Source organism: Rhea americana, unplaced genomic scaffold, assembly GCF_003343005.1.
Source record: "Rhea americana isolate MKP2758 unplaced genomic scaffold, rheAme1 scaffold_14, whole genome shotgun sequence".
Taxonomy (NCBI): Eukaryota; Metazoa; Chordata; class Aves; order Rheiformes; family Rheidae; genus Rhea; species Rhea americana.
This window is the reverse complement of record NW_028185483.1, coordinates 5505877-5526715: the sequence shown is the minus strand read 5'-3', so window position 1 is coordinate 5526715 and position 20839 is coordinate 5505877. Positions and strand designations below refer to the sequence as shown.

Sequence of the window (20839 nt, the reverse complement as noted above, 5' to 3'; positions counted from 1 at the left end):
GAGAATTTATATATTCTGTTGATATGGAAGAAAGACTTTAGGAGAAATACCAGCCCATCAAATCAAAAAAAAATCCATGCTGCTATACTTAATATATCAAGAGTCATATTTAAACTGCATATTTAAATATTTATATTTATATATAGCTGAGCCTGGAGAGTCAGAGCCTGACCCTGATGTCTTAGTGTATCACCAAATGTATATTGAGATGTGGGGCCAAGCAATGTAAATAATACTCAGAGTTATAATTGAACTATGAGGTAAATGAGTATACCACATATTTTGCATTTCTTCTAGCTCTAATTCTTCACCATCAGTACAAATCCAATATTCATAATTAACTATTTTCAAAATTAAATTTCATCATAGAATTTCCTCTGTCTAAAAATGTTACAATAGGCTAGGGTCTGGAGAAATACCAGCCAAGGGAAAAAATCCAGGCAAGGCCAGTTATAGTACTGCTTTATATAAGAACATGTAATATTAAGATCTGGTGTCCTTGAAACCAGGACTTTGAACTGATGGGAAAGTCAAGTTCCTAGTGTGAGCCAGTATTTGTTGCTAGSAAGATGGAGCTGAAAAATACACTGAGAGCTAGTGAACACAAACATAAGCTGGAGCCCTTTAAGATCTTGTAGTATGTATTTGGAAAGGGTGATTGAGTTAAGATCTTTAGTCATGCTAAATTAAAACATCAGTGATATGTGTTACAGCAATAAAAAGTGTATGCTATTCTTTGTTATTAAACACCTAGTTATGATAACTGTGATGCTTTTTCAAGAAATGTAAGAATAGGAAGCCATTGCTCATGCAGAGAAGGACTGGAATATTGTACAGGGAAGATYTGTGTAACTTTTAGCACGGGAATAGTTGGATGAAATTTGCACTTTAAGAAAAAGTCTATTTTCAGTGATGGGTTATCACTTTAATATGAGGACAAATCAAGGGAATGACCKGGCTGTATTAATTGCTCAAGTGATGACGATGAGTCAGGGGTGTGATGTAGGTATGACTAATGCAAACGTTTCTCTGGCAATGTTGGGAAATTATTCCCAGGACAAATAAAAGTATTGATGCATTTGCCAAAGGCAGAGCTAAGCCTGGAAATGCATCTGCTAGTACAGTCACCCGTATGGAGGGCTCCTGCAAGATGAGGCTGTAGCTCATTTGGTCTGTCAAATGAGGCTTGGGAAGAGTTTGTAGATATATGTTCTGTAAATATATTAGGGATGTAAATGCCAGCATGGAAGAAGGAAGAAATATTTGACTGGAAAGTCAATAGCAGCATATGAATGGAGTATAAACTGACAGTAGATAAATTTAAGCTAGAAATTAGAAGAAAGCAGGCAAGCACAAAATAGGATTTTTGCCACATCGCAGGACTGAATCTTATTATTTTTTTATTAGAAATGCTCATGCTGTCTTAGAAATAATGGTGTGGGGTTTTTTGTTGTTGTTTTTGTTTTTTTACCTCAGCCACTCCTGATTGAAAGTTTCTAGCATCAGACAAATGGGTTTCTGAAGCAGCTGTCCCCTGAAAGAAGTGCAGGCAAAAGCATAGCTGTTCTCAAATTAAGCTGGTCATGGCCATGACTGCAGTTGACGTGATGCGGTCGATTGTGACGACCCGCCGCAATGTGTCCTTGCCTGGTGATCTGCAGGCATCCCATGCCCCGTGCCAACTTACTGCATCATGTTTCTCAATTTTTTGTGTAATTTTCAAGAACAGTCTCAGGGTCACCTCTGTAGGGGACAACAATGTGAACTGCGACCATAACGTTCCTCTTTTTTTGTTCACCACTTTGCTTTATTGACAGTATCAAGAGAGAATTAGCATTAAATGATCTGGGAGCAGTGACCCATATTAATCACCATTCTTCTCTAATGCTTTGAATTTACTTTCTTGAAGATACATGTATGGACCAAACTCATGCCTAATATATTTAGGAGATAAATATCAGAAGGGGGAAAACTCTGTTTTATGATCTTTGTAAAGCTCAGAAATAAATGTTTCATATGCAATAATTGACCCATGTGATGTTTTTTTTCCCCAGTTTGTTTCAGATCCTTGTGCCAGCAACCCCTGTCRCTATGGTAACTGCAGCGCCAGCAGCGATGGCTACCTCTGTATCTGTAGTGAAGGCTATGAAGGAACAAACTGTGAGCACTCATTTCCCAGCCTTCCAGTCTCTGGACAGACGGAGTCGTCATCACCCAGACAAAGCAGCCCAGTCTCATCTACGTTGGAACCCGACATTGTTCTTCCTCACTCAAGAACGACTGTGACACTACCTACGTGGCAGCCAAAAGCCGGACAGAAAGTTGTAGATCTGAAATGGGATGAAATAGAGGTGAGAATGTTTTGCTTAAATAAAAACACACGCAGAGGGACATCTAACGGTTATCATAGTTGTGCTGTCACTTTTGTATAATGTCACAGATGACTCTATGCGAGAATTGAACATATGATCTCTGAGTTAACATTCTGGTAAAATTAACCACTAGAAAATTGACATTTGTTAAAGGTATCAGGCTTAAACTTGGCCTTTTTGAGGCTATTTTTTTACATACATTATATTGGATATTTCTTTGAAATCAAATATTTGTTCTGGTCATTCATGAAAAAAATAACCCCCTCAAATATCTCCAAACATCAAACAAATTCAAGAAAATCAGAAGATTAAAGCAGTACTTTTAACATGATTTTTTTCTGMTTAAAGGTTACAGTCCTAAGTTGCTTTGTGGATCCCTGTAGTGTTAGGAAAACATAGCTACTTGAGAATTAAAAATAGCAGTCAATATATAACACAGTGCACAACTACATAGATGCAATGCTGGGAGAGGAACTACTGAACCCACGATTATTAATAGTCTTAGGAAAATAGCTGAGGCTTTTTTTTTTTTTTAAAAAAAAAAAGAACACTCATTAAAAGCACATTCAATATATCTGCCTTTAATACAGTATCTTTTGGAGGAAATAAGATGGTACAGGCCTGTATAGATTCTTTTAGAATTTGACATTCGAGTTCTAGGAAACTTTATTTTATTTTGCCCTAAAATTGTGAAGTAAACATTTAAAATAGCCATTTTTGAATGTATCAGGGTTCATATTTACATACAGCCCTTTGAATCACAGCACTACCTGGGGGCTCTGTGTTTGAATTCCCYCTTGAAACTGCAAGTTTGTATAGCAGTTTGCAGCTTGCCTGGTTCTGCTATCCATCAGTCASTCTTTAGCTGTCCACTTTAGCAGGGAAGCTGATTGAAACATCTCAGATTAATTATCAGATTATACCAATTAATTTTGTAGATTACCCAGAAGATGCCTAGAAAGTTAGAGGAAATGTGTATGTGATATTTTCAGAGAAAGAATGGACACAAATGTACATTTTCTACAGTTTCTTGATCTTTTTTTAAATTCTTGAATTTRTAAGATACTGCACTGCATCACAATTATCTTATAGATTTAATTTATGGTGACCTGCAATATCTGATCCATTTATAGGTATTGTAATACAGTTTGGTCTTGTCTACATGTTAGCATAAATTATTGKTTTTAACTTTAATTAAACTTTATCACAAATGTTTACATTTTTCATGTCTCRGACTTGACTCCCAAGAGGTCTGTAGTTTGAATTAGATAGACCTCATTCATATTTTGTATGTTATTGTTTGTGTAAATYATACTGCATGCTACACTAAAGGAAAACAGTTCAAAATACAACATTTATGTCATTTATGTTTGCCTCAATACTAGTAATAACATACAACAAATATAAAGAAACAGAAAAGGACAAAGAGTCATGTTTGAAAGAATGAGAAATTTCTTGGAGGAACAAACACTCTGAGTATATTTTCAGGGATATCAGAGAAGTTAAAAAGTTGTACTTTTGCCAGATATTGTAGATTTACTAAAAGTTATAACAAATATTTACAACTGGAATGTACACGACATAAGATCCTTAAGAAATGAYGTCTGTTTTCTACTGTTTGTACATTCTTTTTGTTAGCAAATCTTAAGGGTCTTGCAGAGATTCTAACATCTACAAATTAAAAAAAAAARTAGAAGAACTTAACTCAGTTACAACTAAATATTAATCTTTACATGTGAAAATGAAGTGTAGGTGGGAAGTAGGTGTATTCATAAACTTAACAACAAAATATCAATTATTTACCTCTTGATGCCTTTTTAACTCGKGTACTAAGTTCGTTCTATTATGTGGCCATCCTCCTCCCTTATTCTTTGGCATCTGTCACTGTACGGACGGTTTGGAGGTCCCTGTATCCTTCTCTTGGAGATAGGAAACCAGTATTCCTGCATGGGCCATTCCTACAACAATTGGTACTAGAAGTCTCCAAGCTGATCCAGAGATCAACCACCTATAAGAACATTATGTAGGTGGAAAATGCATCCCAAAGCCACAGACGAGAGCATTTGTTTTGGGGGTAGCAGTGGTTCCTTTTTTTGATCTTGTTTATGCTAACTTAGTAATGAGTATAGGGATAATGAAGCTTGTTGGTGAATAAATATTTTAATTTCACTAGACAATTAAATCTTTGTGACATCCTTTTTTCATAGAAAATACACTCTAGAGGAAAGTTACTTCATTTGAGTTTATTCAGGAATAAATACATTAAATGTCAGTTGAATCTGTTTTAAAAATGTTTAAAGGAGTAGGATTCTTCTGAGGTATATTCACACACTGCACAGTCAAGAAAGTGAACAGGCATGATTTGTATCCATGAAAAAAATTGTTTTTCATCATACTTCGCTAGCCCGAGCAAATGCATTCGTGTATCTACTTTAGCTTTATTAAAAAAAAAAAAAAGAAAAAAAAACTTCTGAAAGTAAAATTGGCTTGTGTGCAATATATGTTTGATACTGCATGACCCACAGATTAGATCTGGAGTACAAATAGTTAYAGGGCTAGTTACCGAGCATTTCTAACTCACTGTGTCCTATTTCAGTGGAAGTTATGGTAGGCAAAGACTGGAGCACAGAGCTTTGTGTCTTAAAATAACCTCTGCCATATCTATTATTGTACAGTAAAACATATGTCAGGCAAAGAGTACAGAGTTTGGAGTTGAGAGCATTGAAGCAGAAACAAGCAAYGATCTGCTTTATTACTTAGTTTAGACAGTGTCATCCTTGCATGTCCTGATCAATTAAGGGCATGCCCTTTCCCGTGTCAAGTTTCCATAGTGTCTTCTTCAGTTTGTGGTCTGGTATTTTCTTGTATAAGTAACATTTCTGTGTAGTTTGCATTTTATATAGATTCGTTAAGCATTTCAGCTAAATCGGTAGCTGAAAAGTTGGTATTTTATTAGTTCTACCCTTCTGTGTTTCTTCTGTTATCTGAGAAATGCAGTTTATAAATCAGAATTCCTTTATTAACAGGTGAATTATTTGTGTCTATATGTTTTTAAGATATTGTGATGGGTCTTGCATTTTTCTCAATGTGTTGTAGYGTAGTGATTTTTCTGTTCTTTGGAAGCCACTGCAAGACAGAGATGCTTCTGTGGAAGAGAAGATTCCCAGCTGCTGATTTAAGACATTCTCTGATCTACGAAAGTGAAGAGGGTGCTGATTTGCTTGAAGGTCTATTCCAAAGCCTCCTTGGTGCAGGCTTCAAGAGTAAAGAGTTGAGTGTTAGGAAAATGCKCCCTTTCCTCACAGCTTGCAAAGCATAACCTTCATCCTTTTCTGCCCCCCTTTAAAAGAAAAAAAAAAAAAACACTTTTTGTTGCAAAATCTACTGTTCTGAGCTTTCTTGAGCTTCAGAGGTAAGACTACTGCTGCTGTTGTTGTTGCTGTTTTTTAATCTTTCAAGTCAAGCTGTTTTAACATCTTATACTGATACTGCAGGTGAACTATTACTCTTCATACTCTTTTGCCTGTCTGCTCAGAGAACTTTTTGCCAGAATCTGCCATAGGAAAGCTCTTAATATTTTGTAGGGCAAAATTTTTGTGGAAACTCTTTCAGGAAGCACTGGAGACTTCGGAAAAAATGAACACCTGAGACTAGCAAATTGTCTAAGAGAAGCATGTTGTATGGTGACAGCTGGACATTTTTTTTTTCCTTTCCTTAGATACTAGGGACACACTTGGCAATGCATACTTGATCAGATTTCCCTGTAACTTTTGCACCTCTTGAAAACATATGGGTATTTTGGGGGATGATTTCATTTCTCAGGTAGCTGTGGCAATAAGGAATTAGTCTGTCTTTCTGATGTGCAAATCAGGGGCTACAAACTCAGACCATTGGAGAAAATGTTTTCCCTTCTGTTGGTTTCCGTAGTGTATCAGGATATCTTTTTACTCAGCTGTTGACAGAATKTTGTTCTTATGTTGGACAAGTAAATTGTTCCACTTGCAAGATAGACACACCTAGCAATCCAGACTTCCCCAGGCCAATGATCTTTCATATTTCAGTATAGAAAAGATTTATCTTGTCAAAAATCAAAGAAAAAAGAAACAATTGCTAATTCTGCTCAAATAATGGATGCAACAAAGTTTCCTGTGTGCAAAATTGTAAGATAATAGCTGTTTCCTACTTTTATTTATTGCTTTTACTAGCTCTCAAAATTATTTTCGAAGGAAGTCAGCAGTATTGTTCACATTTTACAGCTGAAGATACTGAAGCACAGAGCAATAAAGTGACTTGCCAGGTGTGCAGCTATGAGTAAGAATGATAAGCATGTGAGGCCTAGTCTGATCTTTTTATTTATACTGCAATACTGATGCTCAGATTTTAGCTTTTGAAACTAAATTAGAGACTACAATAAACTTGTAGTTCCCCTTGCAATAGAGACAGCATTTATTTTATTTGTGTTTTTAGTAAATTTAAAAGGAGTCACCTGGGTCAGGTGGAAACTCCTGAAAGAGAGATTGCTCCTACTCTGCAGCACCTGAATATTCTTGAGAAACAGTTCTGCTTGAAACAGACCTTTGAACCTTTGGCAAAAACACTGCATGAACATCTAGCAATGCATAAAGCAGCCGAAGTATGCTATGGAGGAGATACCCATTTGAGTTACTAAATGCATAGAAACTACAGCTCTAGAAATGAGAGCTTAGGAAATCCTTGACCTAAAAATGGATGGAGGCTGAAGGAAATACAAAATTTGTTTTAGAAACCTCTATTTTTCTTATGCTTTTAGAAAATGATATCATAGAAACAAGTAGAGGATATTGAAGAAAAGATTCTGTTGCAATCATCTTAACTTTCTTCTAGATTCATTCGGTAACTTTTCCAAATCTCTCCTCTACAATATGTGTGTAGGGAACTTTCTATGCCAATGCCATTCTAATAGGCAACTTGGTGTAAGCATCTCTGGATAAGTGATACCCGTTAATGTATTCATTTTCAAAACATAAAGCATTTCTAAAAGCTCAAAAAAAGTTTAGGTAAACACCAAATTATACCTGGATCTATCTAATTGCTAATGGATGTTTTAAATACTAGCTTTCCTAAAATCAAACATCTCTTATCTCTTTTCAGGACAGAAAAACCTTCCCTATGTTGGAAAGAATATTCTAGAGAGAAGAATCATGTTGTTGTTGTTTTGTTTTGTTCTTGTTGTTTGGGATTTTTTGGTAGTCTGATGCAGCCTTTAAAAAGTGTTTGGATTCTTAACTACTCTTTCAGGAATAATCCTACCTTGAAATCTTTGAGAGTTTGAGGGATAAGGGGGATGGAACAAAAAGACTTAAGGATTGGCTGCCTTTCATTGTTTTGACCTAAAAGTACATGGAGTAGAAGCACCTGTGGCCAGCTTCACAGAATTTGATGAAGATTACATCCTGGCTTTACACCACATCTCTGAATTCATAGCCTGAGTGTAAAGATTTGAGTATGCCTAATTTCTGCTCAAGGAGATTTTTTCCATAGTGTTTTTGTATTGTTCAGAGCAGCTGCATACACTTTGGACTRAGAAATGGCCATTAATTGTTCAAGGACCTAACATCAATTGAATGAATAGTTTTGTGAAGTCAGCATGAATTTTAGTGGCCAGCTTGATATATCTGGCTTGATATCTGGCTAATAAAATCACGCAGATAATCTGTCTGAGAAAGTGTCRTTGCTTAAGATAACTTACTGTGCTTGCTAAAACATATACCTCTTCGTATAATATTGATGTTATTTTCCTGTATAGGAAATACCATGTTTTAGCAGTGTTATCTAGAGAATTGCAGTGCATCGAAATCTTCTCTTACTGAATCTTCTTTACAGTATGATTGCTGACTCCACAAAGTGTGTTCTGCTCAGATGAGTGAAGAAATACAAGCTGCCTGTGATAGGGTTGGCTGGGTAGATACGCAGAATTCTTTGCATTAAATTCAAGTGCTACAATAACTGGCAAGATTTCTTCGTCTGATACTGTTTTTGGATGCAGTCTGTCAGTCTTCCCTTGGTGTTTTTCAGAGGCACTACTCCCACTCTAGACACTTTTGCTTTTCTCTCCCACTGGTGAGATGTGTTAGAAGTAGGTTTTTATTTTCTTTCTGTTCTGRTTTTCTTTCAAGAGTCATCCTGTATGAAACTCTTGAGAGTAGCAGCAAATACACTCATGTGCATCTTGCACTAGATTTTCTGAACCCATAGTTTAACCACGCTAGAAAAGCAGTTCCCTTGTTCTCTTTCTTTTTGTTCCATGTGAGTGGGATTTGCCTCTGCACCAGAAATGATCCTGGATGCCTGTCGTCTTGACCACAAGAAGACAGTAATTGATCCCTATCTTTTGATTCTATTACATTGTTTTTTGTTTTTCTCCTCCTCCATTTTTATTTCTCTATAGACAGCTACTCAAGATTTTGTAGTAAAGATCTAACTTTTTTTTTTTTTTTTCTTTTTTTTTTTTTTTTTTTTTTTCTCTTTTTTTTTTTTTTTTTTAATTTTTTTTTTTTTTTTTTTTTTTTTTTTTTAACATAGTGTTTTTCCCTTGCATAAGGAATGCTGACAGGCACATTGTATTGCTTAGAAAATAAAAGCAAATTCCTTTCTCTCTTAGTGTTGAAAAAGGAGAAATCCTGCAGGCCTAATCCTGATGGAAAAGTAGGTTTATGTTCAGAAAAGGCAGAACTGCAAGTTAYGAAACTCGCTTTTTCAAATTAAAAGTGAGTATGTAATGCCTTGGAAGAAGATTTGAAAGAGTTATTGTTTGCAAAAGCATTCCTTGTAATGCATTCGTCTTGATGGCTGCTGTCCTACTGAAGAAATGAAAGGTTCTTCTTAAATGATGATGCTAGTTTTCATGAGAGATCACCCCGAACATAACCTTGTTTTTCTCAAAGAACTGATTTTCATAGTGTTTCATACTGTCTTTTCAAGTATGTTTTAATTTTTAAGTGTAGGATTTGTGGTGTTTTTGAAGCACTGATTTTTGTCTTGGCTCTTTTCAGTAAGACGAATTTATGTTTTTCTCTTTAGTTAGTTCAAGAATAATGTGTAATCCAGGAATGGTGTGTGCATTCATGTATACTGTTTAATTTTAGACTAATTTTGACTGCAAGATGAGGCAGATTTCTTTGCTTCCATTAGGAGTAAAAAGAGGAGAATGGCTTTTTGAGATGGAAAGGCAAAAAACTAATCAAAGAGAATCTTCACAGCCCAGCCTAGGAGGAAAATGTCACTTAATGTACAAGTGCGTGTGTGCACACATGCAACTGTGAGTGTGCATCACATGCTTATTTGTGTAAYCTTTGCTAATGTTTACAAAATGAAGCTCTGGAGTTTATGAACGCTTTTATATCACTGAGGTTGCAACAGGAGTTTAMACTATTAAAGACTTTGTGGGCAACTAGCTCACAGTCTGAATTTTTATTCACAGAACCATAAAATGGTTGAGGTTGGCACCTCTGGAGATCATCCAGTCCAACTCCCTCCCATCCTGTCCACTAGAGCAGGTTGCTCAAGACTGTGTCCACTTGGGTCTTGAATATCTCCAAGGATGGAGACACCACAAGATAGCTTRGCAACCAGTTCCAGTGTTCAAAAGTATTCATGGGTATTAAAACCTAGTACACTTATTTTACCRAAATAGTAAAGGCAGTAATGTAAAAATACTGTCTTGGGATCTATTTCTGTCTTTTAGTCCTCGTCAAATTCCATGTATATCTCTTTTTTTTTCTGATTGGTGTGTAAGGCAGAAGAGTATCTATAGAATTTATGCTATTTAATTTTTTAACAATAGATGTAACAAGGAAGAACAGTCTTGGGTACCACAGTTGATTTTCTTTTCAATCTCATCTATATTACTGCTGCAGACTGGTAAAGTAAAGTAATCTTCTAACTGTGTCACTGCTATCTTTCTAAKGTCCAAATAGGGACTCTAGGAATATATCTCCTTCTGGAGACTTTATTCTTGCTTTCTAAGATGGTGTTTCACCCATATAAACACTCAAAAATTTAACACCATTAAAATATTTGAGACAGAAATGCATTCTTTTTATATTATAACTTATTTTAAAAAGCAAGAATATTTTTTATGTACAAACTTAAGAGATGTATTTGTACTGCTTCACTGTAAAGAGAGGAATCCTGTATGTCTTGGTATTGGTGATTTGGTATTTAAACAATATAAATGCATAACATATTGAAGCGGTTATTTCTGTGCTGATACAGGAGCTTATCTTGGTAAGAAGCTCCTAAGCATACTTCAGGCTCTGGCTGGCTTATGAAGACTTTTTCTTTGGTGACTGTTTTTAAAATAGTTGCATCACTGGGGTTTTATCTGTAAGTCTGTTTCCCAAGGAGCTTGCTGGCTGGGTTAAAGGTTCTCTACTACTGAATGCTTCAGGGGAATTTTTGGAAGAGTTTGGTGTCATTGCAGCTGTTTTTTTTTTTTTTTTTTTTTTGGCTTATGAAGACTTTTTCTTTGGTGACTGTTTTTAAAATAGTTGCATCACTGGGGTTTTATCTGTAAGTCTGTTTCCCAAGGAGCTTGCTGGCTGGGTTAAAGGTTCTCTACTACTGAATGCTTCAGGGGAATTTTTGGAAGAGTTTGGTGTCATTGCAGCTGTATTTTTTTTTTTTTTTTAGATTATCTTTAGATGACATAATGATCTGTTTGCGTTTTTGACTGCAGGAATCCAGGAATCTCACTTTCACAAATTTTAAAGAAGAATTACTATAGGAAGACAGTATTTATCATGTGCTCTTTGTTTTACCTTCTGAAAATCATTTATTTTCCAGTGAGCTCTGTTTTAAATATCTCCTACTAGCTATTGCAGCTTTGTTTTTTCTTTTGAGAGTGAGACTTGCAGACTATTTTCATCTTCTGAGTTTCTTTTCTTAGTTAACATGTTGGTTGTCTTTGCCCTCGTTCTTAGATCTTTCAGTTCTGCAGGGAGCTCTGTTAAGACAGAAAAGAGACATGATTAGGAATCTGTATACAAATGTTCCACTGCTGTGGGAAAAACTCTGTGTAATTTATTTCCTAATTCAGGTGTCTAAGCTGTCATTTTTGTCTCTTTAATAGTATTTGTCTGTTTTAGGATGCTGCTGGCACCATTTTTTGTTCCTTATCAGTACTACTGTTTCTTCCTGAGTTTTTTGTCTGATCCAGGTATCAGGTTTTTCTAATGGAAAGRAGTCAATTTTCAGTTCTTAAAAAAATCCTGGTTTTCAGTGTCCTACTGGTTTAGATGGTTATTTTATCAGATTCGTAGAGCATGAAAGCCAGGGCCAATTACAAGCAGAGTTACTAGTTAGATCTATAATGTCTGGCATCTTTCTCTCCTGGTAAAAGTGTCAAAACCCTGCATGTTGCCCTTAGCTCTTCTAAGTACCATTGAAATATTTCATATTTATGCTATTCTTGCTGAATAATTCTTATTTTTGCATGCTTGCAAACCAAATTCTTATTTTTCTCCTCTTCTCTSTCTCTTCTTCTCATTTTAGTTTTATCATGCTTTGAATGTTAGCTCCATAATTTTGAAATCCAGGTTTCAGAAATAGTAATGGCAATCTAGTAATAGCAACCTTTCCAAATTTCTTTAAGTAAATTCAACAACATTGTGTCTCATTTTATTTTTGTACATATTCATGTTTTATCTGCCAGACAGTTCAATACTGAAGAAATGAACTAAGCAATCCATACATTTTTAGGAAGTGTGAATATTGAGCATTTGCCTTGCCTAAATCAAAGTCACCTCTGAATCATTTAAAATTTATTACTTAAATAAGATTGTTGACTTTTCTTTTCCATGTTTTCACAGCTGTTTTATATTAGTGTTTAAAATACGAATTTGAATTATACTTTAATTTACAAATTAGRTTTTGACTCTTTCATTCATGGAAGATTAATTCATGAAAGTGTGTCAGCTTGCATTCTCCCTTTGCCAACATAAAAAGGTTGTGCGCATATTCCAGACGACTGACAAAATAAGATTGTAAAATCTTTTTAGAAATTCTAAGAAGAAATTGTTGCACATCTTGCACAGTGTGATATTTCATAGTCAAGCTGATGAAGATACCTGAAAACTGCTTAATTAAAACTACTTACAATGTTGATGAGAGAGAGACCCAATTATAACACATAGGGCATTACATATGTGTAGTAAAAGTATCATTGGAAGCGGTAATGGCCTTCAACCTGCCTTTGTGAAATAATCATTCTACAAGATGCAGATAATTAAGGAGTCTGTTTGTGACATCTGTGTGCTGTATGGCATCCTGTATGGTGTCCTGATCTGATTAATACAGTCACTGAGTTCCATGCCTAATAGGCATTGGAGATTTTGCAAAAACATCCTTTCACTCTGAACTATGCTCTTAATTCTTCCCCATTGGAAAGCACAGATTGTCTATTCACCTTGGAAAATTCTTCTTATAGTTGGAAAGAATAATAGTGAATCTTGTTAGAGAATATGGGAGTGTATTTTTTTTTTTTAAAGTAATCTTGAACTTCAGAAATCTCTTTCAGAAATTGTCATGAATTGTCATGAAGATTTTTTTTTTTTTGGAAGATGACTCTTGGATTACCACTGTTGTTTTAAAAAACAAAAAACCCACAGAACTTTTCGTGTTTTCTTTGATTATATTTTGTGATTTAGTGCTAATATATATATATATTTATATATATACATGTGTATATATATATATATATATATATATATATATTTTTTTTTAGGTAACTCCGGATGTGGCTTGTGGAAATGCTAGTTCCAATACTTCTGCTGGAGGCCGACTTATCTCCTTTGAAGTTCCACAGAATACATCAATAAAGTAAGAGTATTTGTCATGTGTGATGGAATATAAATAGCCAGATTTGTCGAATGACTTAAAGTGTGTGAAGGAACTTCAGACAGCTTTCAGGCATCTAGCAGTGCCAGGACAGCTCTTTGCATGCTCTAACCTTCCTCATACTTTTCAGTGTTTTAGAAGATGTAAGTATGTAAACTGTCTCTGAGCCATCAGTATATAGGAATTAGGAGTTAGGAAAGGCATGTTGAAGATGTCAAAGAAAGTATGACATTTCTCCTTCATGCAGTGAACTTTTTTCTTTAGTCTGCAGGCCACATTTGCTGCTGGAAAGTAGTTCTCACTGATTACATAAATTATTTATTTATTTGTATTTGATTTTTGGATTATTGCTTCAAGTGTCGTCATCATCTATGAAATGTATAATGTATAGTTAAAAAACGCAGTTTGTATGACAAATTTAAATAAATTTTACATTGCTCAATTTTTTTTCAGATATTCACTTTGTACTTCTAATTAGTTGAGTCTAATTTCCTTCAAAGGTCTGATGCCAGTAGTTGGGATGGTGAGTTTTATTACTGGAATGTGTTTTTTCAAATAAAAACCTACCAACGTAGTTCTGTGGCTCACAACTTTACTGCTATTTTAGAGTTAGATTTTCCCCAGCTAGCCTACTTTTCTCATACTGTCATCTTATCTGCCAGAATCCCAGATTTCAGATACAAAAGGCCATGCTCACAGGAAAAAACAAACTGATGCAGGCAGACAAACTGCAGACAGATTGGAGCGGGGACTTTTTAACTCTTCCCGTGGAATGCAGAATCATGCTCGCTGAGCGTTTAGCTTCAGTAAGGAAAGCATCTGTRAGCATGAGTGCTCTGGCTGCCTGGAATTTGTAAGCAAACAACTACTACTTATTCCTGAAAACAAGAATGCATTGAAGTTAGTAGTTTCTACAGCTATTTTTAAAACCCTTGATGGARGGCATCATTTAAAAGCAGTTTACAGAGTACTCACAGTCCATTTTTAGGTCATTTTTAATAATATATTGTCTTTAGTAATGTTTTATTTTGACATTTAATCTGGGCAGAGCTTGTTGGAATGCCACTGCCATTTTTCATGTTATGATGGTTATGTGCTTAAACTGTTTACAAGCTGAAACAGCTCAGTTTCCCAGTCACTTGCAATATCTTTCTTCATTTCATTGCAAGTCCCGTATTAAAGGCCTATGTAACATCTCTGGTTCAATGGCTATATACCTATATAAGGACAATAATTTCAGTTTAAAGACTTTATTTTGTTTTTACTGTCAAGTGTGATGTAAACTATGAAACTATTTGCTATTGTGTTCACATTAACAGAAGTTGTTATTAAAAGTGAGTTGGTCAGCTTTGATGATGGGTATCATTTATAAGAAGAACCAAAAATATTCTCCAAAATTTCCATCATAGCTGATTTAGTCACAGCATTCTCTCAACTCAGGTCAAATATGGTCAGAAAAAATTGCATTTCTTGTTTTGAACACAAATGTGAAATGAGAAGAGACTGCTCTATCTTTTTAGTAAGACTGAAAAAAGTTTAATATGTGAAATCATGGAACAGAGCCTCATCTCTTGGTATTTGGAGGCCTGTTTTTAGGAAGAGATAATCAGTAGTTTTCAGCATTTAGATGCAGTTGTATTTKAATTTTTGAAGGATTGTACAAATTCATTTGGAATTCATTCAAAAAAATTAATAGAAATATTTCGGGACTTGCCAGATACATGACAAATTTTTATTCTTTCTGTATGGAGGTGAGTTGAAAAAGTATTCTGAGAGGAAAGAAACACTGATATAGATATAGTGCTCACTAAAAAAAATTTCACTCTGTGGGACTGAGAGTATATAYGCAATTGTAGATAATCTTATTTTATCCAATCTGTCTATATTTAGGAAGTCACTACAGACTCAGTGACCTTGGGAGCATTACATGACTCATTTGATTTACAAGAATAAATTATTCTGAACATTCAATCCAGTATATCAAACAAATGAGGATTTCTACCAGCATCAGTCTCCAAGTGTGGAATATAATTACCTCAGTGAACAAGAGGGCTGGATATATTTCAACTACAGAAAACGGCAGCATGGTAGTTGTAGAAGGGAGGTATTACTTGAAAAGACTTTAATCCAAACAGTGAAGAAGGCTATTCTAGCATTAAGATGTTGTCCATCAAGTATTAGAAATTGAAAGTGTGTATGATTATATCTGCTTTTACATATACTATTATGTAAATCTTAATATTGAGGCTTTTTTTTATTTTGTGGAAATGTTGAAAACAGAAGACGTGCAAGTAGCTCTACTTCCGTGGATGGTGTTTGGGGGGAAAAAAAAACCACTTCGGTTAAGTTGGAAAATCAAATAGTTTATTTGCATCTGGCCTTTGCTGGATTTCATACTTGCAATGTTTAAGTTTTCCTTCTCTGTTGATTAGTTTTTGTTCTGGTTTGAGGTACTTCCTGCTAATGCCAATTTCCCTCAGTGTAAATATTTTTATCATTTTTTTCCATAGTATAAGGCAAGATGCTGCAGCTTCTCTTATCCTGCTATGGAAGGTGACAACAACTGGATTTAAACAGTGTTCACTTATAGATGGCAGAAGTGTAACCCTCCTCCAGGCACAGGGTGGACTTGTTCTTTCTGAAGAAATGCTTGCATTAGGAAACAACTACTTTATTGGTGAGTAACATGCTCGTTTTCTGTTTACTAGCTCTAGATGACAGTTGATGGTTAACCCAACATTTAGAGAAGAAATTTTCCTAAATTGAAGTTTTTGAAGATCCAGATGTGATAGCAAGGCCATTTTTTGGAATTTTGTTCATTCAAGCAGACAAGAGGCACTAAATACTTGCATAAATGGCGCTACCTAATTTAAAATCTGGATGCTAACAACTTTAGACAATGAAAGGTATTTTGTATGTTTCATTTTGATTAACTCTAGGGTTCGGTAAATGCTACAGTAAACACCTCCAAATGTTAAAGATTTTTCTTTGTCAAATATTATATCATGAAATACTTTGGAAAGAAGCCTGAGCTTGTACACAGCGAACTTTAAAAGTATATTAACATAAYGCAGAAAATCTGATCTTGTAAGAATATTTACTTGCACCACTTCTACTCTTCTAGTTTTGTCTTTATAAGTATTAAATCCTGGAAATACACTGCATGTTTCATTGGGCATGCATTAAATGTTAAGCACCTTTGCGGAAAGGGTGGAATGAAAATAGGCTGATACATTATTTTAAGTGTATGAGAAATAATATTGATTTAAATGCATTCTTTTTGCACAGACACAATTGACTTAATTAAACAGAGCTTTCTGGGCAGATGGTTTATTGTAATTATGACATGGAACCAAAGTCATTGTAATAACAGCATTTATTGTAATCTTCTTGAAATGCTATATATCTTACAAGGAAGTACAAGCTTCCACAAATTGTCATGATAATAAGTGTATAATTAAAAGCATTCAGATGCACAAGCATTGGGCCAAATTCTAAGCAAGGATYTACTATAGAGAGAAACCCAAATGCAGAAGTGCCATGTTCTCTCATTTTTGAATTGTTACTTAGCAAAGATATTGCTTGAGGGTTGTCCGTGTAATCATTTAATTACCCTCAGCAGTGGCTTCTTTAGTGATACTTAGTCCTTCAAATTTTCTGATTTCTTACATTTTCTTTATTTTTTTACTCTCTTTCAAGGTTTTATTTTTTTTCTTTCAAACTAGTTTTACATTTAGTGTTTCACAGTTAAATCTCTTTCTTTGGCGTAAAGTGTTGTTTTTGTCTTGTAGTAGTTAACATATGGGAAAACTAGGTAAAATTATAATGAAGACAGGACATTTTGCAAATTTCATGCATTCATAGGGGCGTCTAACTAAATGCATAGCTTGGTCAGTAAGTTCCTAAATAGAGGATTCCAGCCGCTCTGTGAAGGCTTCACTGACTGTATATGCCATATATTCTAGGCTATTAATTTRGATACCTAAAACAGATACTGTCTTACTCCTTTATAGAGTTTACCTTGACCTACTTGCCTCTCTACAGCTGTCTTTGTCTGCCACTGGGGTTTTACCTTGATTTGTTTACTGTGTGCTAGCTGACACAGGCAAGAAAAACACTTTTTCCTTGATGACTTAGGCCAAGCACACTTCATAAACACTATGCTAATAATCTYGCTCATTTTATGTAATACAGATTTCTTGGGACCTCTTATTTTACTTCTATCTATCTTTTTCTTAAAAAAAAATCACAGAATCACAGAATGGTTGAGATTCCGTTAGAGATCATCTGGTCCAATGACCCTGCTTACACAGAGTCAACTTGAGCAGGTTGCCCAGGACCTTATCCAGATGGCTTTTGAATATCTCCAAGGATGGAGATTGCACACCCTGTTCCAATGCTCAGTCACGCTCACTTTTTTTTTTTTGATTGTTCCTTATGTTCAGAGGGAACTGTGTTTCAGTTTGTGGACGTTGCCTCTCATCCTGTCACTGAGCACCACTTAAATGAGTCTGGCCCCCTCCTCTTTACACCTCCCCTTCAGATCCCTCCTCAGGCTTCTCTTCTACAAGCTGAAGAGTCTCAGATCTCTCAGCCTTTCCTCATACGAGAGATGAGTATCTCTCATATACTCAGAGATGAGAGTCCCTTAATCATTTTATTGTCCCTTTTACTGGAGTCACTCTAGTAGCTCCATATCTCTCTCACACTGGGAAGACTAGTACTGGACATAGTACTTCAGATATGGCCTGAGGCTGAGTAGAGGGGAAGGATCACCTCCCTTGACCTGCTGGCAATGCTGTTGCTAATGCAGCCCAGGATACTTTGGTCGTCTTGGCCACAAGGGCACATTGCTGGCTTATGGTCAAYTTGTTGTWCACCAGGACTCCCAGGTCCTTCTCTCGCAGATCTCTGCTCTCCAGCCGATCAGCCCCCAGCTTGCACTGGTGCATAGGGTTATTCCTCCTCAGATGCAGGACTCTGCACTTTCCTTTCTTGAACTTCATGAGGTTCCTCTCTGCCCATCTCTGCAGTCTGTCAAGGTCTCTCAGAATAACAGCAYAGCCACTCCTCCCAGTTTCCAAACTTGCTGAGGAGGCACTCTGTCYCTTCACCCAGGCCATTGATGAGCAAGTTGAACAAGACTGGATCCATATTGACCCTGGGGATCACTGCTAGCCACAGGCCTTCAACTAGACCTTGTGCCACTGATCACAATCCTTTGAGTGCTGCCATTCAGCCAGTTCTGAATGGCAGAACCTCAATGTCTGCTCATTTAGCCTGTGCTTCATCAGCTTGCCTACAAGGATGTTATGCAAGATAGTGTCAGAAGCCTTCTTGAAGTCAAGGTAGACAACACTCACTGTCTCTTCTTACCTACCTATCTTTTTTCCTTGGTCTTTCCTCTGAATTTCCTGATACTGAAATTATTTGTAGATTTTTCTAATAGTTGTAGTGTAATTTTATGGAAGAAATCAAAATGTTTTTTGATTTATATAAAGAACATGAATCACAAATTTGTGCATGAAACAGGCCTCAGAATCAAATAATATAGTGATATATTCATGGATGGGAGAATCTTGGTGCTTAGTAAAGACAAGTTTAAGTAAGGGACATTTGAAATTTTGAAAATTCTATTTAAGATTATTTTAGCTAGTGTATGGATTGAGTATAGTAGTTTTGACAGAAAGGGAATATGAAACATTCCCTCTGTATGTCTTTCAGTCCTGATATGTTAATAGCCTAAAATATAATCAAGTTTAAGTGATGAAAGAAGAGTAAATTATTTTACGTTGCCTCATTTTAGCTATAGCTTTTCCCAGAATAATTTCCGTGTATTTATTAGAAAAAAGGTGAAATACTAAAGGAACAGGGGAATGGAAATACTGATTTGCTAGTTTAAAAATATTTGTGACCTGCCATCATTTATGGTAAGAAAGAAARAAGAATTTCTTATGGATTTTCTTCCCAATTATACAGAAATATTTTGCTTGCTTTCTATTATTAATTTTTGTGCAGTAAAGCATAACTCCTGACCATGAAACAGAACGAAACTCTATCACTAGATRTGCAAAATCCTGAACTCTATTGAAATCTATAGTCCAACTAAGGTTTATATAAAAATGGTTTAATCTTTGGTTCAGATTGGTCCAAACGGTTAGAAAAGGTTTGCTAGTTTTCTGACATACCTCATTTAAGTTTCTGTTTTTCAACAAGATCAGAAGAATTTTGCGTACAGCTTGTTTTTCAAGAATGACATTCCATATGTTTCTTGATATTCAGGACAAACTTACTCTAAGCTACAGTAAATGGAAATGAGTGACTTTATACAAAAAGCAGTAATTAATTAAACATACTCATTTGTTGATGGTACTTAAGCTACAACAATCATGATACCACAAGGTATTACAGGATGCTGTAAGCATAGCAAAGCTTTGCTCATGGGAGCATGCCAGCCAATATGTTTGCTTTATATATTTCCTTTTCCCAGGCTTTATCTGTTTATTCAAATGAATTTGTAAAAGATTCTTCTCTTAATTAGCAAATTCTGTGCATATTAGTTTTCTTAGACCTTTTATAAAATTTCTGATTAGAGTTGTTAAAGAACAAAGGGGAAGACCTGAGAGATTACTGTGCTTTCTTTTCATTGGAGTCACTTCCCMCTGTGTCACCTCAAGTTTGGTACCACTCAGGTTGGTACTCTAATTACCTCTTGCAAATCCTCCTGAATAAGATTGGTATCTCAAAGACAAAACATTCAGGGAAATATTTAGTTACCTCATGGCAACTAATTAACAAAACAAGCATTTGTTTAAAGTTGTTCAGACAAGATTGAAAAGGCTCAAAAGACAGGAATAAGGTTCTGATTAGCTGGGCACAATGTCAAAAAATTGAAAATAGTGATGTCTCTAAGATACAGTGATCGTGTTACTCTTTACACCAGAGAAAGAAAGAAAGCTCAACAACTCTAGACTTTACAAATGAATGATTTGAGAGAAGGAGAAAAGTGTTTAGTACAACTGAATGAAAAAGACCGGTCTTTTTTCTATAATATGATTTACAAAATGGCTGCTGCRTCTGCAAACAGAGTTTTGCAGTGTAGGAAAAGCACTATGATGCCATGATTATGCAGCATGATTTTTATGTTGTTAAATTGCAACATTTATCTCGTTAAAATAAGTCATAATAAAAGTGGGAATGCTAACTTGAGGACTGGCTTGTGCATTCCATAAAACACTCTYGCTGACACTGCTTTTCCTCAAATATTTTTACTGTGTTTTTGATAGGATTTCGTACCACAAACATGTGCCAGTCTTCTAAAGTGTTTTATTTTGTTAGAAATTTCACTTACTAGCCAGAGGAAAAGTGACTAAGTTAGGTTCTGAAGTGAGCACTCTCCTTCCCACCCACTGCCAAAAAAAATAGTACTGCTTATACACAGTAGGTTGGGTGGATTAGGAGTAGGATAAAGCACACAGGATATCCCAAGGTGCTGGTGGCATTTAATGTCAAATTATTGCTCRTCAAAAGTAATCACTGGAAAGTTGCTATGTAGCACAAGTAAGGTGAACTGTTGATCTCTGCCCAACTGT

At 35.5% G+C, this 20839-nt stretch overlaps 1 protein-coding gene across 1 annotated transcript in view; it reads left to right on the top strand.

Annotated features, from left to right (window-relative positions):
- The first annotated feature begins 1583 nt into the window (after window positions 1–1583).
- The window catches only part of DNER (delta/notch like EGF repeat containing), an 86284-nt gene continuing 67028 nt past the window's right edge, over window positions 1584–20839 (top strand). Inside the window, exons 1-4 of the mRNA XM_085298694.1 lie at window positions 1584–1661; window positions 2055–2351; window positions 13135–13229; window positions 15758–15924. Coding sequence (XP_085154820.1) covers window positions 1584–1661; window positions 2055–2351; window positions 13135–13229; window positions 15758–15924 — 637 coding nt within the window. The remainder of the gene's footprint in view (window positions 1662–2054; window positions 2352–13134; window positions 13230–15757; window positions 15925–20839) is intronic.